Here is a 26,291-nt window from a genome sequence, read left to right as displayed (position 1 = left end):
AAGAGCTAATGTTGAAAACATGGACCCCAGCAAAGGTCATCAGAGAAGCTGAGTCACCAAGATCATCCATCTGTCAAGACAGACTCTGGCCATCAGCTGAGGAGAACATAATTCACATCTGGCAGACACAAGATGTGATAACGCAGAAAGCTTTAATACCAGCAAATCCAATATCTAGTGAGGTATCAAGCAAAGAAACCACAACCACTAATACTGAAACATCAACACAGCAGTTGTCAGGTGAAGCACAACAAGCCACATCTACTACACGTGTACCAACAACAGAGCCCAAATGGTCGCAGCCAAATCCACAAGATGGCAAAGCAACATTCTACCATCAGTGCAATATCAATAAGAAGTATTAAAAAATAATTGTGTAAATAAGCTATTGTATAAGTTCAGTTACTTAAGTTGCACTGGAAAGAAAGTGATAAAGACCACTAAAATTTTCTTTATCTTGAGAAGGAGGAATGCTACATAGTCAGGATAATGTGAACTATTTTGTAACTACAAAAGAATACACCCTTTTCACTGTAGTAACTGTAGTGCGCCACTGTGGGGTGTATGTATATGAGGGTGTATGAACTGTTTTCCTTAGATGGTGGAAGGCATCAGTGAATAAAGTATTTTCCGTTAATGAAATCTCACATTTCTAAGTTATTTAAGAAACCTCCTAAGTAACTCAAGAGGCACAACACATTCAACTCCCCAGCCTGAAATGTATATTCATGAAAATCAGAAAAAAATAGATACTGGAAATTTGAAGTAAGACAGAAATACAGGAAAAACTCAGCAGATCAGCAGCGTTTGCAGTTCTGAAGTGTGAATTGTTTCTCTTCAATATTGCTTGACCTGCTGAGTTTTCCCAGAAATTTCCAGTATATTTATGTGTGTGTTTACAGATAAATAGTTCAAAATCTTGTAAGGATTTTAAACTAATTTTCTGAAAAGATTCTCTTATTTTAAAACTTAAGCTTATATGGTCAATGTTTATTTTTGATTCTGTTCAAATGTTGGGATCTGTATAAATTTGCTATTCTGTGGGCTTGATGAGCTAGCTATAATTATAACTAGATACCAGATATCCATGGAAATGAAGCTTAACAATAATTGGTCTTGGCAGGAATGAAATAGAACTGTTAAACTTTATGAATAATTTGCAATGTGTAGCATAGCCTTATGACTGACTACAATCTGTTGTAATGCTAGTTTGCCAACTAAAGTAAAAATGGTTGCAGCAGAAAAAATGTAATTATTTTGACAAATTTGCCCAAGCAGCGAGGATTAGTAGCCATTTACTTTGTGCTTTATGGAATCTAATCCTGAAAGTATAATAAAATGGTTAAGGACAGACATTTTTTTTCCTTTATTTGTCCCTGTGATATTCAATTTAAAATTTGTAATCAAATAATTTACAAGTCATTAAATTGCACATTCCAGGTTTTATTTAAGGTTAATTGTATACATTTTGGATTAACCATATAGAAATTACAGCACTTTTTATACATAGTCCCCTCATTTCAGGGCACTATAATATTTGGGACATTTGGGTTCACAGGTGTTTGTTGTACTCAGGTATGTTTAATTGCTTTATTGTCTTGACAAACTGTAATCTGACCATCCTTTCTGCGGCTAACAAGTGGTTTACATCTAGCAGTGTAGCCTCTGTATTTCTTTTCATGAAATCTTCTGCGGACAGAAGCCATTAACATATCCACTCCTGCCTCCTTAATGATATATCGGACATACATTTGGGGATTTTTCTTCATTATGATGAGAATTCTTCTGTCATCACCAGTGGAGATCTTCCTGGGAATAACAATCCCTTTGTGATTACTGAGCTCACCAGTATGCTCTTCTTAATGTTCCAAACTATTGATTTTGGTAATCCTCGGGTTTGGAAAATGTCTCTTGCTGTTTTATTCTTGTTTTCCAGCCTTATAATGGCTTCTTTGATTTTCATTGACATAACTCTGGACCTCATGTTTAAAAATGGCAACTATAAACTCCAAAGGTGATCAAAAGCACAGAAGAAAGCCTCACTCGCTAATACCTGAGTAAGCATACCTGAGTACTCTCAAATATCTGTGAAGCCAAATGTCCCAAACATTATAGTTCCCTAAAATGAGGGGACTATGTATAAAAAGTGTGTAATTTATACGTCAAACCAAAATATACAGTATATAATTATCCTTGAATAAAATCTGGAAGGTGCACTTTTTTAAAAATTTTTTTATTTTTCACACCATAAACCACATTAAACATGATACATACTTTTTCCTTTTCAAATATATACAGTGCCATTTTCTCCAAATATTGAGTAGATGATGTAATACTGGAGAACTTCTATGTTGTACCAATTTTTCATCCCATTTATATAATATGTGTTCAGGTATCTTTTCCCCTATTTTATCTAATTCTAATCTAGTCCAATCTGGCTTTTCCCTTGTTTGATAAAAATCTGATAGGTATCTTAATTGTGCGGCTCTATAATAATTTTTAAAGTTTGGCAGTTGTAAGCCTCCTTGTTTATACCATTCTGTTAATTTATCTAGTGCTATCCTCGGTTTCCCCCCTTTCCATAAAAATTTCCTTATTATTTTCTTTAACTCCTTGAAGAATTTCTTTGTCAAGTGTATTGGCAATGCCTGAAATAGGTATAATATCCTTGGAAAAATTTTCATTTTAATACAGTTTATCCTTCCTATTAGTGTTAGTGGTAAATCTTTACAATGCTCTCAATCGTCCTGTAATTTTTTCAATAGTGGATAATAATTGAGTTTATATAGCTGGCCGAGATTTTTATTTATTTGTATACCTAGGTATCTTATTGCTTGCATTTGCCATCTGAATGGTGATTCCTTCTTAAATTTTGAGAAATCCGCATTATTCATAGACATTGCTTCACTTTTAATTACGTTAATCTTGTAACCTGACACTTCTCCATATTCCTTCAATTTCTTATATAATTCTTTTATTGATAGTTCTGGTTCTGTTAAGTATACTATAACATCATCCGCAAATAAACTGATTTTATATTCCTTGTCTTTTATTTTTATTCATTTTATATTATTTTCTGTTCTTATCAATTCTGCTAGTGGTTCTATAGCTAACGCGAACAATAAAGGTGATAGTGGGCATCACTGCCGTGTTGACCTGCTTAAGTTAAATTGCTTTGATATATATCCATTAACTGTCACTTTCGCCAATGGTCCTTATATAATGCTTTAATCCAATTAATATACTTCTCTGGTAAACTAAATTTTTGCAATACTTTGAATAAATAATTCCATTCTACTCTGTCAAAGGCCTTCTCTGCGTCTAAAGCAACTGCTACTGTTGGCGCTTTACTCCCTTCTACTGCATGAATTAAGTTAATAAATTTACAAATATTGTCTGTTGTGCGTCTTTTTTTAATAAATCCAGTTTGGTCTAGATTTACTATTTTCGGTACATACTCTGCTAATCTGTTTGCTAATAGTTTAGCTATTATCTTATAATCTGTGTTAAGTAAAGATATTGGTCTATATGACGCTGGTGCGAGTGGATCTTTCCCTTGCTTTAGTATTACTGTAATTATTGCTGTTTTACATGAATCTGGTAAGCTTTGTGTTTTATCAATCTGGTTGATCACTTCCAGGAGGGGAGGAATTAATAAATCTTTAAATGTTTTATAGAATTCTATTGGGAATCCATCCTCTCCTGGTGTTTTATTATTTGGTAATATTTTTTATTATCTCTTGTATTTCTACTATTCCAAATGGTACTGTTAATTTATTTTGTTCCTCTATTTGTAGTTTTGGTAGTTCAATTTTAGTTAGAAATTCATCTATTTTCCCTTCTTTCCCTTCGTTTTCAGTTTGCTATAATTGTTCATAGAATTCTCTAAAGTTTTCCTTGATCTCCTTTGGATTATATGTGATTTGTTTGTCTTTTTTCCTTGATGCCAATACCATTTTCTTAGCTTGTTCTGTCTTAAGCTGCCATGCTAGAATTTTGTGCGTTTTTTCCCCTAGTTCATAATATTTCTGTTTTGTCTTCATTATATTCTTCTCCACCTTATATGTTTGTAGTGTTTCATATTTTATTTTTTTTTATCTGCCAATTCTCTTCTTTTAGTTGTATCTTCCTTCATTGCTAATTCTTTTTCTATATTTACTATTTCCCTTTCCAACTGCTCTGTTTCCTGATTATAGTCCTTCTTCATCTTGGTTACATAACTTATTATTTGCCCTCTAATAAACGCTTTCATTGCATCCCAAAGTATAAACTTATCTTTCACTGATTCCGTGTTTATTTCAAAATACATTTTAATTTGTCTTTCAATGAATTCTCTAAAATCCTGCCTTTTGAGTAACATGGAGTTTAATCTCCATCTATACATTCTTGGAGGGATGTCCTCTAACTTTATTGTCAATATTAAGGGTGAATGGTCTGATAATATTCTAGCTTTATATTCTGTTTTTCTTACTCTATCTTTCTTACGAGCTGATAACAAAAATAGGTCTATTCTTGAGTATGTTTTATGTCTAGCCGAGTAATATGAATATTCCTTTTCCTTTGGGTGTTGTTTCCTCCATATATCCAAAAGTTGCATTTCTTCCATCGATTTAGTTATAAATTTGGTTACTTTGTTCTTTCTGTTAATTTTTTTCCCAGTTTTGTCCACATTTGAATCCAAATTCAGGTTGAAATCCCCTCCTATTAATATGTTCCCTTGCGTATCTGCTATCTTCAAAAAAATATCTTGCATAAACTTTTGATCTTCTTCGTTAGGTGAATATACATTGAGTAGATTCCAAAACTCTGAATATATCTGACATTTTATCATTACATATCTCCCTGCTGGATCTATTATTTCCTCTTCTATTTTAATTGGCACATTTTTACTAATTAATATAGCTACTCCTCTTGCTTTTGAATTATACGACACTGCTGTTACGTGTCCTACCCAATCTCTCTTTAATTTCTTGTGCTCCAATTCAGTTAAATGTGTTTCTTGCACAAATGCTATATCAAATGTTTCTTTTTTCAGTAAATTTAGCAGTTTCTTCCTTTTAATTTGGTTATGTATTCCGTTAATATTTAAAGTCATATAGTTCAGCGTAGCCATTTCATACTTTGTTTATCTTCCCTTTCTGTTTCTCCATCATCACCTTTCCTTCTTATCCATTTCTGCTTTCTTGTTTTGAACACTTTATAAGACAACATTTCTAAAACATCAAACATTTTCCCTATTCTCCTATTTAAAACTTCTTTAACCCCATTCTCCCCTCCCCCTCCTGAGTTGTCCTTTATCCCTTGTCGGACAACCACATCTCCCCTCTCCTTTTGGATTTGCGAATTCACTCGCAAACGTCAGCTGATTTTGCAGTGGCCATAACTCCTCCCCACCCAGCCCCCCCCAGAAAAGATTTCAATTTTCATATGTAACAAAGGTCACTCTTTTAATTCCCTCCTTATTCCCTCTATTCCATTTCCCTCCCTTATTAATTCTTGTCTATACTCTATATATTTTCCTCTAAATACAGATACATTCATGTATGCACACTATATATATATATACACACATATACCCCTTTACACACATACATATAGATCGTGGTCATTTTTACTTTTATTACATGTCTTCATCTCTCTGCTTGTTTTGTAGTTGTTCTGCAAATTTCCTTGCTTCCTCTGGATCCGAGAATAGTCTGTTTTGTTGCCCTGGAATAATTATTTTAAGTACTGCTGGGTACCTTAACATAAATTTATATCCTATTTTCCATAAGATCGTTTTCGCTGTATTGAACTCCTTCCTCTTCTTCAGGAGTTCAAAACTTATGTCTGGATAGAAAAAAAATTTTTGACCTTTATATTCCAGTGGCTTTTTGTCCTCTCTTACTTTCTTCATTGCTTTCTCCAATATATTTTCTCTTGTTGTATATCTTAAGAATTTTACTAAAATGGATCTTGGTTTTTGCTGCGGTTGTGGTTTCGGGGCTAAAGTTCTATGTGCCCTCTCTATTTCCATTTCTTCCTGTAATTCTGGTCTTCCCAGGACCCTGTGGATCCAATCTTTTATAAATTCTCTCATATTCTTGCCTTCTTCATCTTCCTTAAGGCCCACTATCTTTATATTATTTCTTCTATTATAGTTTTCTATTATATCTATCTTCTGAGCTAACAGCTCCTGTGCTTCTTTAGCTTTTTTATTAGATTCTTCTAATTTCTCTTTTAAGTCTTTTACTTCCATATCAACAAATGTTTCTCGTTTTTCCATATTTTCCACTCTTTTTGCCAATTCTGATATGGCCACTTCCATTTTATTTATTCTTTCTTCTGCATTCTTAATTCTTCTTTTTATCTCATCAAATTCTTGTAATTGCCATTCTTTCACTGATTCCATATATTCTTTAAAAAAAGATACATCCATTGTCTTGCTTTTCTCTTCTTCTTCCACTTCTTTCTGTTCTTCTTCTTCTTCTTCCTCTGGGTTGACCATCTGTTGTTTCCTTGTTTTCTTTTTACCCTCTTCTTTCTTGTTGTCGTTATTGTCTGTGTTCTGCACCTGCTGCTGTGCTGCAGGTGTCTCTCTCAGCTGTGGAGATCGACTCCGCAGCTGTTCCCCCCTCCCTTCTGTGTTTTTTTTCATGCGCATGCGCGGTTGCGCACTTTTACTCGGTTCTGCGAGCCATTTTTGTAGTCCTGAGCCCGGGACCTCCACTGACCTGTGGGAGCGGGCCTCTCTCTCCGCGGCGGGCCTCTTCGGACAGGTAAGGCCTTCATCTTCTTCTTCCGACGTCTTTCCTTCTTCTTTTCTTCCCGTTGTTTTTGGTTTTTCTTTCTTCGCTGCCATTTTCTTCACACTTTTACTTTCACTTTGTTTTGGTTTTTAAGTTTGTGCCTTTGCTTTTTCTCTATCTTTTTTTAACTTTTCTGGAGAGGGCTGGAGTTCCCCTACCGGCCACTACTCCATCACGTGACTCCTCCCTAGGTGCACTTTAATTACATGTGCATTGTTTGATTACAAGTTTAAAACTGGAGAACAGGGAAAATGTTTATTTGTCTCAAACATTTAAGGCACTGTATTATCATTCAATAATCCTGTTAAAACACTACTGGTCATGCATACTGTTGCTGTTAGACTGAGTGGCCTTCGAGGAATACACAATTTTTTTAGCAACAGAAAGATACACTGGATATTGCGAGAAGTAATATCTTTTCCTTTATTCGATATTTTAGATTGATTTGAATAACACTGCAAGGTTCTCTTGTGCATAAATTAATTAAGATTGAAATGTCAAAATTTAAGCTATTTGTTCCCATTTAAACCATTCATAAAAAGTATCTGAAAATGTCTTCTGAACTAAACAAAGACTAAAATGCTGAGATTTATTTTATTTATATGCATCAAATATAGAACCAGTATTTTACATTGAAATCAGTAAAAATATAGTTTTATACAGGTTATGAAGATGTTATTGAGAAATTGCACTTGACATCTACAGTTGCATTTTCTCTTTGTAGACCAGAGTTCAAACAAAATCATTCTATTTACTTTAGATTTTACATTATTAAGGTATTTTGCAGTAAATAATAATAGAACCATCACAAAATTAAAAAAAAATCATTACATCAGGAATCTGTATACAGATAATCTAACATCTACCGGATGTATAAATCTCATTAGCAATTCTTTTCTGAGGGGTGCTATATTATAATTATGACCGGGGGAAAATAATTAATCATGCAGTTTGTGATGGTTCTGGCAATTTTCTAGGTGACTAGTTGTTTACTAGACATAGCTGGTAAACAGTCGACGTGACAGGAAGATATTTATCGTAGCTGACAAAGCAAAGTGGGATATGATTTTTGACATCAAAATGAGATCAGATTTTGGCAATTTCACATATAGTGGTTTTAAAATATTTATTACTTTTAGTACGTGTCTATTGACTGCATTTTCTGTTCCAATCGAACTATCAGATATACTGACATTAATCTTTGTGACAACTATTACAGTAATTTGTTGCAGCATCCTTCACCACAGCTGAAACATATTCTTCATACTCTTTATCCTCCTTGCAATATATGGCCATTTGTCACAATACAGTTCTTTTGGAGAAGATGAATAGCCTAGAAAGAACTCTGGGAATAATTAAAGCCTGCATTCTCATTCAATATATGAACTGGATGAAGGTGTTATCCTTTAGTTCTGTTAGAAACACAAAAGAATGGAAGTTTACAACATTGTAATTAAGCTGGCTTTTTGATTCAGGAATTCAAAATAATCCCACTTGCCCAATCCTTTTATATTATTTTGCATCCCTCTGTTTCAGGAATACTCTTTACTCTCCACAGGGAATATTCTTGAACCTTTCACCTCATTTGTTCAGTCACAATGCTGCGTTGGTCACTGACTGTTACATTCTCAGACAGAGAAAATAGTTTTTCTCTAATTACCATCACTGTACATTTCAAAACCTCTGAAAATTCCTTGTCTCAGAAGTGTGTCTTTCCCTGTAACTATAGCTTCTTATCACTGATTTAAAATTTCTGTCCTTCATCTTCAACAATTAAACTTTTTGAATCATTCCCAAGTGGTCAAATGAACTTCTCAATTATTCTTTTACTTTTGAAATACTTATGAAAGTTCTGAAATGACCCAAAACTCTTTGGTGCTGCTACTTAACAAAGCAAATAAGATGAGCAGAGCCACTAACAAAACACATATTGAAGGCAACCAACTCCCAGCAAACAGCAATGCTTGATAAAGTAACAGAACTAAAATTAAATCACACAGTACACACAGTTCCTGAAAGGAAACTGATTCTCATGTATACTGGCTTCTCTTTAAAATTATGGTGTGAAAAATAAAAAATTTTAAAAAAAAAGATATTGAAAAAAAAAAAATGCAATAAAGCTATACAATCTCTATCTACAGGTATACCCTTCAGTTACATCATCAGGTAACTGGCTACACACGAGAAAATATTCTGTAAGCAGATACTTAATTTTACTCAAATTGACTTGACAACTAGGGCAGCAGGTTAGTGCCACTCTATTAAAGTGTCAGCAACCTGGGTTTGAATCTGGTGCTGTCTGTAAGGAAACTACATTCTCCCTTAATCTGTGTGGATTTCCTCTGGCTCCAGATTCTCCCACCCTTCAAAAACATATGGAGATTGTAGGTTAATTGGTGGTCACAGGTTTGTGGGCCAGAGGGCCTGTTATGTCTAAATGTGTGCTGAATGTCTAAAATTTAAAAAATTAAACTGTAAATGGTTAATTATATTTAGAATAGATTCTTCCAATTTTGTGACACTTTTGACCTCTTTCCTTCACTTGTTCCTCCAAGTAAGGTGATCCTCCATCTCAATCATAGAATCCCGCTGGGGCTGTGAGGGGGGGGGGGAAGGGGGGGCACGATCTAGTGCATAAGAAGAAACCACAGCAACAGTGACTCATGGACGTTCCATCCCCTTGTCTAGCTGCTGCATCATTGTCTCTTCCACTTCAGATGCATCGCTGAGACTCGCCATTAGACTCGAGATGATCTGGTGATTCTACTATAGTGGAGGACAATACCAGACTGCCAAGGTGAAATGTGGATTGTGACAAGTAACCAGGAAAACAAACTGCACTTGCATGAAGTCTAAATAAAAATAGAACTGCTGGAAATACCAGGTCAGACCACATTTGGGAAAGAAAACAGATAATATTCCAGATCTATTCATCAGAATTCGGAATGGTTAGAAATTTCAGAAAAGGGAGCATAAGAATGCCTGAGATAAGATGAAAATGAAGAGAGTCTAAAGGATGTAATCAGTGTTGGTGCCATCTGAAAGGAGTTGGGTTTTAGTTGTGAATAACAAGTCTTTCCCTCCCTAAGCTGGCACCATCAATTTCTATGTTATTCACTCTCAATTGATCTCCACCGTATCACAGTTCTTTGCTTGTTCTCTGTAACTTAAAATATTCAATTCCATCTGCCATTCTTTGGTCCACTTTCCCACCTGATTTAAATATTGTTATAATCTCCAATAACATTCATTTTCTACCTTAATACTGGTGTCATCCATAAACTTACTAATCGTGCTAACTATGTTGTCACATCAAACACAGCATTGCCCAAAGAGTTTTCATCCTATTTTTTGGCTGCGATGGACGAGTTACAGGATTTACATGTATGAAGTTGGCTGATAAATTCTGAAATCAGTCCAAACAATTTATAGTAAATAAAATGAGGAAATTTTGCTTTACAAATAGGTTTGGACGTCAGACTACAAGTTGAACAAATCGAATCAAGAGGAAGCACAATTTTAAAAAAAAAATTTGTTTAAGATTTCAATGTATAAAACTAGATTTGTAATACAAAAACAAAGCTTCAATCAAAAATTTCATTTTAACATATCTGTTAGAATAAACCTTAATTGACTATGATTCATTTTTTTAGAGCGGGAAGGCTTACCTTACAAAAATTTACTTTGGCGATTTCACTTTCTCCAGCAGAATTTAAAGCAACAATTTCAATTGTATTATTCTGAATATTTGAGGCTTCACAAGAGAGTACTGGTGTTCTGCAAATCGCATTCTTTTTTAAATTGGAAACTGCATACACAATATATTCTGTAGCATAAATTGACTCTGTCCAATATATAAATAGCGTACCATTTTCCAAAGAAGTAATTATGTTGGTTGGAGAGCAAGGAACTGAAACATAAAAAGTTATTTATATGCACAATTGACTCATTACTTACATAAGACTGAATTTAATTCTTAATGCCTCTAAGAGTGCTTCTCTGGATGAAGGGACTAGAAGTCAGCATTTAGTCAGTTGCTGGATAAAACCCCCTCCTTCTTCAACTAGGCCCCTCACCTCTGATGAACAGACTACCCCATCCAGGCCTAATTTGACCTATGACTGCCAGCCCTCTTTTTCTCTGACACTCCGGGGCCTGAACTCAGATCTGGACGGGCTTTTCTTCCTTCCTTCATTCCAGAATTGGTAACATCAATTTAATTGTCAGTGAAGACCACATCATACTCTTTAGGCCAGCATAAAGTGTCATCAGGGTACATATGGAACTGTAATGTTTTTTGGATAATGTTGTTCATGTGTTTTATTTAGATGAGAAACAGGTTTCAAAAGAAGATAATGAAACTAAGGAGGGCAGTTCCACCTGTAGCACATAGGGTCACCGGCTAGGTGTCCATTCCAAAGGGGGACATGGTCATAGGTTATCATAGGTTACCGTATTACTGGTATTTTTTTAAAAATGTAGGTATTTTTATAAGATTCAAATGGTACTGCAAAAAGAACAAATGCCAACACACTGTGTGTGTGTGTGTGTGTGTGTGTGTGTGTGTGTGTGTGTGTGTGTGTGTGTGTGTAGTAACAAATGACCATGTCCTCCTTTGGAATAGCAACCCTACCTTAATGGTCAAACAGAAAATGTGCCACTGGTTAAAAGTCCTTTCCCCATGTCAATAATTCCCTTTCCAATCAAAATCAGACCTGTCCAGATGAAGCCACCTTGCAATTAGTCATATGACTTGATGCCTTGGCTAGCAGCACACATACTCAGTCAGTCTCCCTTTGCTGTGTAACCCAAAACCCATTCCTGGTTGCAATCTGTGGACAGTACTACAGTACCAAATGTAAGATGTGTGGCATTTGGGGGGGGGTTCAATTGTAGCGCACATCTGCTGGATCATCTCAGTTTACCCAGATTAACTTTATATAATATGAATGCTGTGGCTAGACCTCACAGGAGGGGTGGCAGGTACTGTTTGTTCTAACCTTCAGTGGTTCTAAATACCTTCTCTAGATATTTGTAGTTTAGTTATCCTACATGCTAGCAAGATTGTGTGGCTGTTCTGGCTCTGGTTTTGCGTTTGATCCCAGTTGTAAGTATAATTCACATTTTAGTACTAACACGTGTTCAAGGTTGTAACTCTATGAACCTTTAAATCTGTCACCACCACACCACCCAACTTGATTAAGGAGAAGAGGCATTGGAAAAGGGTAGCACAGTCATCTAAATAGATGACTGAAGATGAGTTAAGGATGATTATAAATGGGATCATTCACAAAATGTCATTTGTGACTTTTAATAAAGTTGATTTAATATTGTGCCAGCTATATAGTTGTCAACTATTTTGTGATGCCCCAAGGATTTGAAAGGTATGATTTAAATGTAACCCTGCCTGTCTTTCTTTCCCTAAATTGTTTAAAAAGGGCCTCATAAACACGGCAATGTTAAAGCATGTGAAGATGTTGGAGCAAAATGATTAGGCGCAGCATCACTTCTGGAAAATAAATATTGACACATTCTTCATGGAACTAATTAGCTTTTGCTGTGGTTCTGATACTTAGATACAAGAGAACATCCTGGAACAAATGATTGGTGTGTATTTTCATGCAAATCAATATCAAATCAAAAAGCACAGAACTCATTTGGCAGGATGGATAGATTTTACACGTAAAAATGTGCTTTTTATAATTTTTTTTAACTTACCAGTGAGACCAGTTAAAGGGGCGCTTGGACTGCTGATTCCTGCTGGATTTCTAGCAGTAACAGAAATGTCATATGTGGAGCTGCAAGGCAACGGGAATTGGAAAAATGTTCTGGTTGTCCAATATGAGCGCAATGTATACAGGGAAAAAGGATCTTCTTCAATTTGTCCCTTTATATCTACTTCATAGTCTTCACCGCAATGGCTGTCCTTCCAGATGACCTCTATTTCTTGTACTCCATTGATGACAGGATTTAATATGGCTTCAACATCTTCTGGCGTACATGGGACTAAAGGGCAACAAGGATTCAATAACAAGTAAAATGAAATGAGCAACAGTAGTATTAAACAAGATTAAAATTGGTCAGGTGGTTGCTAATTTTTTGTCAATTAACAGTATGAACTTTTGTGAAATAAGTTATGTATAGAAACTCTCAAAATAATCTTTCCTTACATTGAAAAAGCCTTTTATTTAATGTGAAAGCACCCAAAAAAAAAATAATGGATGGAATTAGAAGCTTAATTACCTGTACCAACTTCATATGTAGTGTTAATCATACTTGTGCAAAATCCATCAAAAGCATAAACAGTCATGTTATATTTGGTGGCACAAGTCAAATGCTGAATGAAACAACTTGTGTTTGTTGTGTCACAGTGAAGTTGGTCTTCATTGCCGGCATTGACAAATGCCATATATGATATTGCTGTCTCGCTGTGACCCCATGAAAGCCACATAGAATTGTTTGCACAGTCCACATCAGCATCAAGGTACTGTGGATTACATGGCACTGCAACAGTGAAAAAGGTCTATTAATTCTTGTGTGCAATATTAGAAGGAAACATAGTGCATGTCATTTTCAAGTTAGCATTTTGTAACTCATGGGATACCACGGAGATTATTGGTGGGACCTCAAGTATTTATAACATATTAACGATTTAGCTGAGGATGAGGATTGTGGTGTGCATTATAGTCAAATTTACTGACAGCACATAGTCAGACAACAAAGCTGGTTAAGAGAAATGGCAAACAAGTTAGGAAAGCGAGTGGGCAAAATTACGGTAGATGGAGTATAATGTGAGGAAATATGAGGTTATTTCATTTGGTGGAATACAGGAGCAGAATATCGTTTAAATGGAGACTGAACACAAAATATTGATGCGCAGAATGATAACAACACAAACTTACATGCAGAATAGCACATTTTTAGGAAGGCAACTGCAATGTAGTGCTTTAATGCAAAGATGTAACAAAGCTGAGAAATATTGGCGCATATGCACAGGGCATGGAGCATTGCAAAAATAGTGCTGTGTACAGTTTTGGTCATCTTATTTATGGAGGACTTTGGTAGGAGATCCACCAGGTTGATTCCTGGGTTGAAGGACTTATTTTATGAGGGAAAATTGAGCAGGACTTTGGAAAAGCAAGAGTTGATTTTAATGAAACTCATGAGATCCTGACTGGGATTGATAATGTAGGAGGATGTTTTCTTCAGCTGAGGAATGGACTTTTGGGCATGTTTGGATAACACAACTGGCTTGAAGGGTATACAGCCTCCTCCTGCTCTCCTGTTCTTACCTACAGAAACAGAAAGATGGCATTAATCAATAAATGTCCAGAGAGAGATGGTGCACAAAAGAAAGGTTTAGATTCCTCAGACATTGAGATGAGCTATGATGGGAGATGGAAACTCAGTTGAATGAGTTGAAATTCCACAGAATCAATATTCAGAATCAGGTTTGGAAGTGTAGATGGGGAAGACTTAAATTAATTTGGTTGATGGATGAGAACTTGAGCCTGGATTCAGAAGAATCACAAGGCTGGATTTGGGTGGCAGGGGTTAATATGTATGATTTGCTAGCAAAGAAAAAGGCTTGGCAATAGACATGTTTAAAAGGATGGCAATACAGTAGTTAGGAAGGGTCTTATTTCCTTAGCTGATGGGAAAGATGGGGTGGATGGGCCTGGGGAGTGATTGAAACTGACTGGTAAAGAAGTAGAGGATAGTTAAAAGGAAAGTCATGAGAATTCTTCCGTAAAACTGGTTTAAGAACCTATAAGGGTTGTTGCTTTTGATCAGACAACTGACCAGCTAAAGTCTAAATGTAAGGACTTGAAATAACTTGAACCAAGGTAAATGGCTAAATTGATTCACCAAAGTGGATTATTATGATAAATAATGCAAAATTTATATTCTTTGAAGTGTGTGTGTGTGTGTGTGTGTGTGTGAGAGTTGCAGAAATATCCCCACAAATTCTAGTTCACAGTCTGAACAGAACTAACTATATAGCTAAAGCTGGTTACCTCCTTGAAAACTTCTTATTGTACTTTCTGAACTGTTGCATATTTCATTAACAGCAACCACTGTTACGTTGTATGACTGTCCACACTGCAGGTCAAAAATTTCACAGGTTACATCCTCAGCAGTGCATGTGTGTGCTTCTTCATCGACTCCCAATGCAGTTGCAATGTAGAAATCGCTCCCATTGCTTGGTTCCCATGATACAATTGCAGTATTAGTATTGCAATCCACATAGGTAGAAATATTCCCTGAGGTACATGGTCCTAAAATTATTTTGAAAAAAAGTATGCTTATATATTATTATTTCATATCATTCTCAAAGAAGTTAGAATCTGAGAATCTTGTATCATTAAGCAATCCTCTAACAATGCTTTGCTTTAATCTAATTTCTCTTCCAAATAAAAAGTAAACTTTGTTATTTAAAAATAACTTACATCTTTGTCTTCTAGTTAATGTTGCACATCATACCACATAATTCTATTTCTGTAATAATCATAAAAATTTACTTTTTTGCATTAGTTTTTCAACATTTTAATAATTTCTTTGCTCCTGTAATGCTAGCTGCAAAGGTAGAACGCTAACACCTTGTGGTTGAATTCCAAGGACTTTTGCAGAATGAAAGAAGGATGACGCTTACCTGTTTGAATACATATCTCTGCACTTTCTGAACTGTTGCACATTTCATTAACAGCTATTACTGTTATGTTGAATGATTGTCCACAGTGCAAGTCAATAATTATGCAGGTTGTCTCCTCTGTATTGCATAGATGCTCAAATCCATCACTTGCTTTTGCAGTAGCAACATAAAAATCACTCCCATCACTCTGCTCCCATGATATTAATGCATCATTGACATCACAGTCCACTTGAGCAGTTATGTTCTCTGGGATACATGGTGCTATATTTTATATAGGAGATTCGTTTTCAGTTTGATGTCAGTTACATGCAACATTTAAATAGCAGTATGCTTTGTAAAATAATTTCTGGTTAAAACGGTAAAGCTGATTTTGAGAACAGAAGGATGGCCTCATAAAACTGTGAGTCAAACAGTACTAAAATGCATATCAGAAGACAGTCACAGAAATGAAGATCAAAGATATATGAAAGAGATTTAACAATATTTTAGGTAACCCTTAACTCCTGTGTTTTCCCTTCTCCTTCACTTCTGGTCCTCCATTTGTTTTCCTTCCTATCTCCACTCTCCAGACCCCCATCACCCATTTCATTCCACCTCTGGTTCCATCTCCTCTAAACGTTCCCATTTTTACCTTACTTATCAGATTTCACCACAAATAGCCTTTGTATTCCAATATCACTCTCCTAGCTGCCTCTCCCTCCCCCACCCTACTTCCCAAATGAATTTTAGGTTTCTTGATTTCATTGTCTTTCCCCTTCTATCTACCCCCTCATGTGCTTCTGTGTCCCACCTCCCTTTCCTTTCCCTCTCCCACCTGGCTTCATCTGCCAATCATCATTAACTCCTCTTCCATCCACTGGCTTCTGTCTCCCCTTCTCCTCTTTACAATGGCGATCTTTTACATTCTCAGTTCTAATGCAGGGTCTTGACCTAACAGATGCTGCTTGTCTTGCCGAGTTCCCCCAGCAGTTTGTTGTTTTCTCTAGATTCCAGCAGTTTCTTGTATCTCAACAGCATTTTTGGATGTCAATAGTGATAAAGTAACAAATTGAGTGTTGTTACCAATGTAGGCCAAGAAAATAGAAAGAACAGATGAATAGAAAAATTAAATGGTAAATGAAGAAATAATGAAACAAAGATATTCACAAATGTTGTAGAAGAAGAAAAAAACATCAATCCAGTTTTAAATGTACTGAAAGTTATGAATAATTAAGATGTCAACAAATTGTTTTACAGTAGTAGTCCAAAAATATGAATGCCAGAAATCCGGATGACCCAAGAATCTGGACATTTCAAAAACTCTCAAACATTTTTAATTTAGCAGGCTTTTGTGCATGCATGCTCGAGCAGTAACAAGTGGCCACACTTAATACAGGTAATCTTATCATGAAAAGATTAATTTGTATACTGTATTTTTCTTTTGCAATGCTAATTTTTAAACATAATTTCAAACATTACATGCTTTTTTTGTAGTGAAAAAAATTGTTTACATTTCATTTTTGTTAATTATTGACTTCATTTTTCTTTAAAACTGCTTATCTTGAAAAATGAAGCATGCTAATGAATAAACTATAAAAAATTACATGTTCATCTCTTCATTTTTCCTGAAATTTGACTTTTGAAAGTACTGCCTGAGAATCCCAAAAATCTGTACCGACCCAATTCCCGAGCAGTCCAGATTTTCGAACTTCTACTGTATAAAGACACCTGGCTAGATTTAAAGAACAATTTTTTTTAAGTTAATATGAAGCAAGATATCAGATCAAAAGGAATTTCCCACTTCACAAAGCAGTGAATAGATGAAATGAGCTCCTTGATAAAGTAGTGTATTCTAAAATTCACATTTTTAATGCAGTAAGGATTAAATGAGGCCAGAAATGAAACAGAAGAATCATTAACGGAAACAAAGATAACTAATTGTGTTGTGAATTGGGATGTGGATATATAATGTTCAGAAAGGTCATCAATACATTCCTGAATGTATGATCTGGGTTAAACAACCAGAAAGGCATCAAGTTCTTTCAGCTTGATTTTGTTTTGGATTGGGACTAATTCTGGAGAACTTCGGGATGGTGCAGTAGCGCAGCTGATAGAAGTACAGTCTCACAGAAAGAGCTATCTGGATTCAATCTGGACCTCCAGTGCTGTTTGTGTTGAGTTTTCATGTTCTCCCTGATAGGTTTCCTTGACATGTTTAATGTCTTTGCACATCCCAAAGACGTTTGGATTACAGGTTAGAAAGCATAGAAAACTACAGCACAGAAAACAGGACATTTGGCCCTTCTAATCTGTGCCACTGACCTGCACCCATTCCATAACTCTCCAGACCTCTCCCATCTATGAATCTATCCAATTTATTTGTTAAACTTAAGAGTGAGCCAGCATTTACCATGTCAGATGGCAGCTCATTCCAAACTCCCACCACTCTCTGAATGAAGATGTTTCCCCCAATGTTCCCCCTAAATGTTTCACCTTTCACCCTAAAGTCATGTCCCCTCATATTTATCTTTCCTAATCTAAGTGGAAAGAGCCTTCTCACATTTACTCTGTCTAATCCCCTCATAATCTTGTAAACCTCTATCAAATCTCCCTTAATTCTTCTATACTCTAAGTAATAGTGTCCCAACCTGTTTAATCTTTCCCTGTAACTCCAAAAATAAATCAGGAAATTATAGGCTGGTGAGTCGGACATCAGTATTAGTAAATTATTGGAAGGAGTTCTGAGTGATAGGATATATAGGTATTTGGACAGTCATGAACTGATTAAGGACAGTAAGCATGGCTTTGTGCATGGTAGGTCATGTTTAACAAATCGTAGTTTGTCAAGGAGATTACTAAGAACATAGATGAAGGAAAGGCTGTGGATGTTGTCTATGTGGACTTTAGTAAAGCCTTTGACAAGGTCCCATATGGAAGGTTAATTCAGAAGGTTATGACACTAGGAATTCAAGGAGAAGTTGTAACCTGGATTCAAAATTGGCTGTGTGGGAGAAAACAGGGTGGTAGTAGTTGGTTGCTTCTCAGATTGGAGGACTGTGACTAGTGGTGTACCTCAGGGATCCATGTTGGGACCATTGTTGCATATATCAATGATCTGGATGCTAATGTGGTGAATTGGATCAGCAAGTTTGCTGATGACACAAATACAGGTAATCTTATACAAAGATAGACGTTGTGGACAGCAAGGAAGATTTTCAAAGCTTCCAGAGGGATCTGAAACAGCTAGGAGAATGGGCCAAAAATACCAGATGGTGTTTAATGCAGACAAGAGTGAGGTGATGCATTTTGGAAGGGCAAACCAAGGTGGGAGATGTACAGTAAATGATAAGGCACAAAGAAGTATGGAGGAACAGAGAGATCTGGGAATACAAATACACTGTTCTCTGAAGGTGGCATCGCATGTGGACAAGGTTGTAAAGAAGCTTTGGTATCTTAGTCTTTATAAATCAAAGTAATAAGTATAGGGGTTGGGATGTTATGTTGAAGTTGTTTAATACATTGGTGAGGCCAAATTTGGAATATTGCCTAACTAAAGAAAGGATATCAATAAGATTGAAAGAGTGCAGTTAAGATTTACTAGGAATGTTGCTGGACCTTCAGAAGTTGGGTTACAGGGAAAGATTAAACAGGTTAGGACTTTATTCCTTGGAGCGAAGAAGAATGAGCGGAGATTTGACAGAGGTTTACAAAATTGTGAGGTATAAAACAGAACGGCTGCAAAAAGGCTTTTTCCACTTAGATTAGGGGAGTTAAATACGAGAAGTCATGGTTTTAAGCTGAAAGGGGAAAGGTTGAGGGGGGAACATTAGGGGAAAGTTCTTCACTCAGAGAATGGTGGGAGTGTGGAATGAGCTGTAATCCAATGTGGTGAATGCAGGCTTGATCTTGTGTTTTAAGAATAAATTTGATAGATACATAGATGGGAGAGGTCTGGAGGGTTATGGAATGGGAGCAGATCAGTGGAACGAGTGAAATGATGGTCCGCACAGACTGGAAGGGCTGAAAGGCCTATTTTCTGCACGATAGCATTTTATGGTTCTATGAAGACCTGGCAACATCCTAGTGAATCTTTTCTGCACTCTTTCAATCTTATTGATTGATCCGCACTATCAATGACTCTAAAGACTCTGAGTGAGGAACAATAGGCTTTAATACACATTAGATTTCGCTGGCACAACTCCATGTTGTCAAATGAATGGAAGGGGACAGGGAGGTCAACCTTTATGGTCAGGTCACAGGGGAGGGGTTACATGGGATTGAGTCATCAGGGGGCGGGTCAGCCATATGTACAGAGCAGCAGTAGTATATACATATATATACATCACTACACTGATATCCTTCCTATAGTTTGGTGACCAGAACTGCACACAATACTCCAAATTTGGCCTCACCAATGTCTTATATAACCTCAACATAACATCCCAACTCCTGTACTCAATATTTGACTTATGAAAGCCAAGATGCCCAAAGCTTTCTTTACAACCCTGTCTTCATGTGATACCACTTTCAGGGAATTATGTATCTTTATTTTGTTACTCTGCGTTTCTCAGTGCCATGTATGTCTTACCTTGGTTAGTCCTTTCAAAATGCAAGATCTCACACTTGTCTGCATTAAACTCCATCTGCCATTTTCTGGCCCATTTTTCCAGTTGGTCCAGATCACTCTGCAAGCCTTCCTCACTGTCCACAACATCTCCAATCTTAGTGTCATCAGCAAACTTGCTGATCCAATTCACCACATTATCCTCTAGATCATTAATATAGATAACAAACAAACAACAATGGTTCCAACACTGATCCATGAGGCACACCACTAATCACAGGCCTCTAGTCTGAGAAGCAATCATCCACTACCAATCTGTCTTCTCCCATTCAGCCAATATTGAATCCATTTTATCACCTCTCAGTGGATACCTGGTGCCTGAACCTTCTGAACCAACCTCCCATGAGGAACCTTGTCAAAGGCCTTACTAAAGTCCATGTAGATAACATCCATGGCTACAAGATTCATTAAACACGACCTACTATGCACAAAGTCATGCTGACTATCCTTAATGCCAGGCCTGGGAGATTTATCTACTTTTATTTCCTTCTCTTTAATCTCTATATGTTTGATGCCACTACTGCTTGTTTTCCTTCCTTTCTTGTAAACCATTGCCAGTTTCCTGAGTAAATACTGATGTAAAAAGACTGTTTTAGATCTCCCCCATCCTTTAGGTTCCACACATAGACGACTACTCTGATCTTCTAGGGGACCAATTTTGTCCCTGATGCACCATCAATATCTCCAAAAGTCTAGAAGTTATGAAAAACTGACAGGCTTTTTTTAGCAATAAAATGGAGGCACATCCATGCTAGTCAACTGCCCTGAACTGGAGAGGGGGCTGTGGGACAGTCACCTTTATTCAGGAGTCTATGGGAAGAGCCACAGGTACAGTCAGCCAAGGGGTATGCCCAGACAGCTAAACATGCATACAGTGGTTTACCACATTCACTCCTTGTTTTAGAAAGGGTCTGGTGGGGTGAAGTGAATTAGGTGTTATTACAAATGAAGTCTTTCAGGTAGTACCAGCTGCAACGCAGCTATTGTAGTTGTCGGGACCAGCTTGGTGGATGCGTGGCAACAAATCTTGCATGACATCCGCTGGGGCTGGGGTATCATGCCATGGCCCTGGTGCATCATGGGTAACAATTGGTGAAGGAGGTGCTGGGTGATTGGTCAAGGTCTCAGGAACCCCTGAGGGTGCTAGGTCTCTAACAGAGACTGTGTTCCCATGCCCATCAGGGTATGGCACATAGGCGTATTGGGGTTGGTGTGGAGGAGATGGACCCTTTCAACCAGTGGGTCAATCATGGTTCCTCACGTGCTTCTGGAGTAGGACCAGCCCTGGGGACATGTCAAGTTGGCAGTGTGATCCCTGAAGCCAACTTCCGAGGGAAGGAGAATATTCCTTTATGTGGAGTGGCATTAGTGGCTGTACATATAAGCAATCTGATTCAGTGGAGCACTTCTGAGAGCAGGACACTGGAATGCTCCTAGACTGCAGGGCTAGGAGGATGGCCTTCCAGACAGTAGCGTTCTCCCTTTCCACCTGCCTGTTCCCTTGGGGGTTGTAACTGCTGGTTCTGCTCATAGCAATACCTCTGGCCAGCAGGTATTGACACAGCTTGTCACTCATAAAAGAGGACCCCTTGTCTCTATGGATATAGCAGGGGTTCCCAAACATTGTGAAGAGATTGCATTGGGCCTTGATGACTGTAGTAGTTGTCATGTCCAAGCAGAGGATGGAAAACGGAAAATGTGAGTACTCATCAATGATGTTGAGAAAGTACACGTTGCAGTCAGATGAGGGGAGGGGTCCTTTGAAATCGATGCTCAGGCATTCAAAGGGGCGGGTGGCCTTTATCAGGTGTGCTCTGTCTGGTCGATAGAAGTGTTGTTTGCACTCTGCACAGATCTGGGAGTTTCTGGTCATAGTCTTGATCTTCTCAATGAAGTAGTAAGGCAGATTGCAGGGTTTGATAAAGTGGAAGAACCTGGTGAACCTGGTGACCTGGCAAAGGTCGCTGTGGAGGGCTTGCAATCTGTCTATATGTGCGCTGGCACATGTTCCATGGGATAGAGCATCTGGAGTGGTCATTGAGTTTCCTGGGATGATACAAGATATCATAATTATCTGTGAAAATTCAATTCTCCATCTCAATATCTTATCGTTTTTGATTTTACCTCACTGCTGATTGTTGAACATGAAAGCAACTGCACGTTGGTCAGTCAGCAAGGTAAATCGTTTGCTGGTGAGGTAGTGTCCCAAGTGCTGAATTGCCTCAACCATGGCTTGGACCTCCTTCTCGATGGAGGAGTGCAGAATTTCAGGGCCCTGGAGGGTGCAGGAAAAGAAGGCTACAGGTCTGTCTGCCTGGTTAAAGTGGCAGCCAGAGTGAAGTTGGATGCATCACTCTCCACCTGGAATGGGGTGGATTAATCTTCAGTGTGCATCATTAGATCAATGGTGGAAAATACCTAATATTGAGTGATTTGTTTGCCATGTCAGATATGCAGGGAAGAGGATAAGTGTCCAGCTGTGTGTATCTGACTGTATTCAATGACCATCCTGTTTTTCTTCCCATAATTTATCACCACCACTTGGGCTCTCCAGGGGCTGGTGCTGGCTTCAATGATCCCCTCATTGAGTAGCCTCTCCATCTCTGACCTAATAAAAAGCCTGTCTCTCGCACTGTACTGTCTACTTTTGGTGGCAACAGGTTTACAGTTGGGGGTGAGGTTAGCGAACAACGGTGGAGGGGTGTTCCTGAAAGTTGAGAATCCAGAGGTCATGTGCAGTGGGCAATCTTCGGGTTGCTGGCTGGAAACAGGGGGGGTGGGGGGAAGAGGCCAGGAGTTATTTGCTGGTGAAGCACAATGGGCGGTTTAAAAACTGCTGGTTACAAGCAGTGAGGGGGGGCGGGTGGGGCCCATCATACTCCATCGCCACATTTTTAAGGTGGCATTTGAAGTCCAGTCCCAGTAGAATGGCAGTGCAGAACTGTGATGTTATCAGGAGTTTAAAAGTCTTTGTAGTCTCCACCCCGTACGGTCAGAGCCACGTGAACATCAGCACCAAAGAAACTTTGAGGCTTACTGGCCTTATTGTGAGGGAGTAATCCTGCACAGTCTCAAAGTGGATGAAGCTCTCCGTGCTCCCGCAATCAAACAGGCAGCTCATCTCATGGCTGTTTACTTGGATGTCCATCATCGATCTGATGAGTTGGTGAGGGCTACCTTAATCCAGCGTGTTGAAGGCCAGTATTGGAGCGCTGCCTGTTAATGTGGTGGAGTGTTCAGGTGTTTGGTCCCAGGATGGTGATGTCCAAGATGGCAGCTCACATACGATGCTGCTGGATTTCAAAGATGGTGGCATTCAAGATGGCGGCTCCCATGGCCTGCACATTGCGCTGCTGGGTTGGGGTGACTTGGACTTGCGCACCTTTGTGTTGTTACGAGTCCAGAGGACTCAAAAACCAGCAGCAACAGAAATTCACCAAGACAATAATTACTTAAGCAAAAATGTTTTAATTTTTTTCATACATAATAATAAGATCAATATTTAACTTATTACTATTAACTTCACCCTAATAATTCTAAGTGCACATGAATGTAATGTGTATGTGTTCAGGAAAGTTTTTTGTTTCACTGACCAATCATTCACTTTTCACTTCTCCAAGTTCACTGGTATCAGGCAATTTTCATTCTGGGCACAGAATGTAACATTTATGATCTTCACCAGGTTCTGGTGCTTTAACTTAAATTGTACCGTTCAAGAAGGTCTTTGTTGGTTTCAGAGAGAGATATTCATTGTTTGTTGGACACACACAAACTGATCTTCTTCAATCAGCCACTTTAGTGTCTTGCAGAAGAAACTTGCCCCTTCTGGGTTTTTCCAACAGATAACTTCTTCTTTCAGGTTACCACAATGAATTCTTCTTTTTCTCTGTTTCAGGAGAAACAATTAACAAGGCACACCCTCTTGTAATTGACTACAAGGGTTTAGAATAGGCTGAACTCAGAACTCAAAACCCATCTTGAATTGGGGTCTTGCAGCAGGTCTGCAAAACTTGAAGTCTTCAACTCTCGCTGCGGCATCAACTGACTGTCTCTCTCTTTGTGTCTGTCTGTCTCTCTCTCTGTTTGCAAAACCACATGACCTCTCTTAGAATAGGAACCTTCAACCAGCAATTTAGACTTCTGTTAATAGCAACAGATTTTAAGTTCTTGAGCCTGGGCCCCCGTTCAAACATGTTGATCCATTAACATGAATTTGTGAAAACATTCTCCAAGGCAGTTCCATTGTCCCTGTAAAACACTGTAGACTTGAAGGCTCTACCTGCACAGGCTTTTGCATTCCAAATGAGATGTTTGTTTGTGAAATATAACTGAGATATCTGTTTGCAAAGTGTGACCTAAACTCCCACAATCTAACCTTACCCCTCAAGATATATTTTATTTCATACTTGTATTAATTTATTCTATAATAGTGTAATGTCCTTTCTTCCCACAGTAAGAGCAAACCTCATCTTTTCCCAGGTAGCATTTCCTTGATTGCTTGTTCAGACTTCAGAAATGGCAATTTGGGTGCTCATGGGTACAACAGCCGTGGTCAATTTGCTGGCAGGATATGGTGGTTGAAGTGTTAGCTGCTTGTGGGGTACAGCAGCTATAGTTGGATTGCTAGTGGGACATGTGGTGGCTGCATTCCGCAGCGTTGCGACCCTCCCATGTCCCAAAATGGTAGCACCTGGGGCAACCACGAGCCGGCTGCATTGTCAGCTGAGTAGGCTTCCATATTTTGGAGGGCCATCTTCAGCATGCCTACCAGTTTGACTGCTCTCCGTTAGTTGAGCTTACCTTGCTCCAACAGTCTCTGTTGGATGCAGTTGGACCTGATGTCTGCAACATAAGTGTCTCTGATCAGGTCCTCTGTGTTCACTGTGGTCATCACAACCTTGCAGAAGCAGGCCCATCCGAGAGTTCACAGGGCCCAGAGATACTCAGCGCTCGATTCCCCAGGTCACTGTTTTCGGGTAACCAGGACATGTTTTGTGTAGACCTTATTTACCTTCCTCAGGTACTGGTCTTTCAGGATGTCCATCGCCTCTGGGTATGACTCAGCATCCGTGATCATGAAATATACCAGGGGCCCAACCTGGGAGTGTAGAACCTGGAACTTGCCATTCTCTGACTCAACGATAGTAGATGATGCCTGCAGGGATGCTTTGAAGCAACACAGCCAGAGTTTGAAGATGTTGGAGGCTTCAGGAAATGTGGGTCAATTTCCAACTTCTCTGGTTTTAGGATATGTTCCATTATAAAAAAAATTATTGCTAATAAAATTGATGCACCATCAATAACTCCAAAAATCTGGAAGTTATGTAAAACTGATAGGGTTTTATTAGCAATAGAATGGAGGTACGTCCATGCTAGTCATCTGTCCTGAACTGGGGAAGGGGCTGTGGAACAGTCACCTTTATTCAGGAGTCTGTGGGAGGAGCCACAGGTACAGTGGGTCAATGGGTGTGTCAGACAGCTAAACATACAAAGAATGGTTTAACACAGTCCTTTACTATCCTTTTACTCTTAACATTCTTGTAAAAACCCTTTGGGTTGACCTTCACATAATCTACCAAAGCAACCTCGTGTCTTCTTTTTGCCTTCCTGATTTCTTTCTTAAGTATTCTGTTACCTTTTCTGTACTCTTCTAGTATCTCATTTGCTCCTTGTTGCCTATACCTGATATACACCTCTCTCTTCCACTTTATCAGATTGCTAATATCCGTTGAAAACCAGGGTTCCCTTTGTCTGTAAACTTTGTCTTTAATCCTGACAGGAACATGCAAAATCTGACTCTCAAAATTTCGCGTTTGAAGGCTTTCCACTTACTGAACACATCATTGCCTGAAAAAAACTTATCCCAATCCACTCTTCCTAGATCCTTTCTCATTTCCTTAATTGCTCTTTGAATATAAGTGTGTAGTAGAACATGGGAATTGATGGGAATGTTGGGTGATCAGTGAAAAATAAGATTGGTGCAGGTCTGGAGGGTCAAAGGGCCTCTTTCCGTGGTGTTAGATTCAATGACTAATACCTGCTTAGGAAATTAAAATTGATTGGTCAAACTGTAAAGAAAGAGCTATTTAGCCTTCTTCATCTTTTACTATGTCCTCAAGAAAATCTTTGATATGCTGTATGCTGCATTGCAGGGCCAAATCACAGCTCATGAAACACTTGACATATAATGTGCAACTCACAGAAATATGTTGGCTGAGACAGGAATCGTATGAACCAGTGCTCACAA

General features: G+C 38.1%; 1 protein-coding gene across 5 annotated transcripts in view; it reads right to left on the bottom strand.

The window, feature by feature from the left end:
- LOC138763583 (fibronectin type III domain-containing protein 7-like) overlaps nucleotides 1–26,291 on the bottom strand; it is a 71,115-nt gene that overhangs the window by 27,152 nt on the left and 17,672 nt on the right. For 2 of the 5 annotated variants that reach the window (XM_069937978.1, XM_069937982.1), the window contains 7 exons: nucleotides 15,442–15,702; nucleotides 14,807–15,067; nucleotides 13,032–13,292; nucleotides 12,507–12,794; nucleotides 10,457–10,698; nucleotides 10,076–10,194; nucleotides 7,898–8,200 (listed from right to left, as the gene is read on the bottom strand). In XM_069937978.1, coding sequence (XP_069794079.1) covers nucleotides 10,096–10,194; nucleotides 10,457–10,698; nucleotides 12,507–12,794; nucleotides 13,032–13,292; nucleotides 14,807–15,067; nucleotides 15,442–15,702 — 1,412 coding nt within the window. In that variant the 3' untranslated portion in view covers nucleotides 7,898–8,200; nucleotides 10,076–10,095. Of the gene's footprint in view, nucleotides 1–7,897; nucleotides 8,201–10,075; nucleotides 10,195–10,456; nucleotides 10,699–12,506; nucleotides 12,795–13,031; nucleotides 13,293–14,806; nucleotides 15,068–15,441; nucleotides 15,703–26,291 lie in introns of those variants that run through there. The other 3 variants (XM_069937979.1, XM_069937981.1, XM_069937980.1) reach the window with 2 other exon arrangements.

This window comes from Narcine bancroftii, chromosome 5 (assembly GCF_036971445.1).
Source record: "Narcine bancroftii isolate sNarBan1 chromosome 5, sNarBan1.hap1, whole genome shotgun sequence".
In the NCBI taxonomy this organism is placed as follows: domain Eukaryota; kingdom Metazoa; phylum Chordata; class Chondrichthyes; order Torpediniformes; family Narcinidae; genus Narcine; species Narcine bancroftii.
The sequence above is the reverse complement of the archived record's forward strand: the minus strand, read 5'-3'. Positions and strand labels throughout refer to the sequence as shown.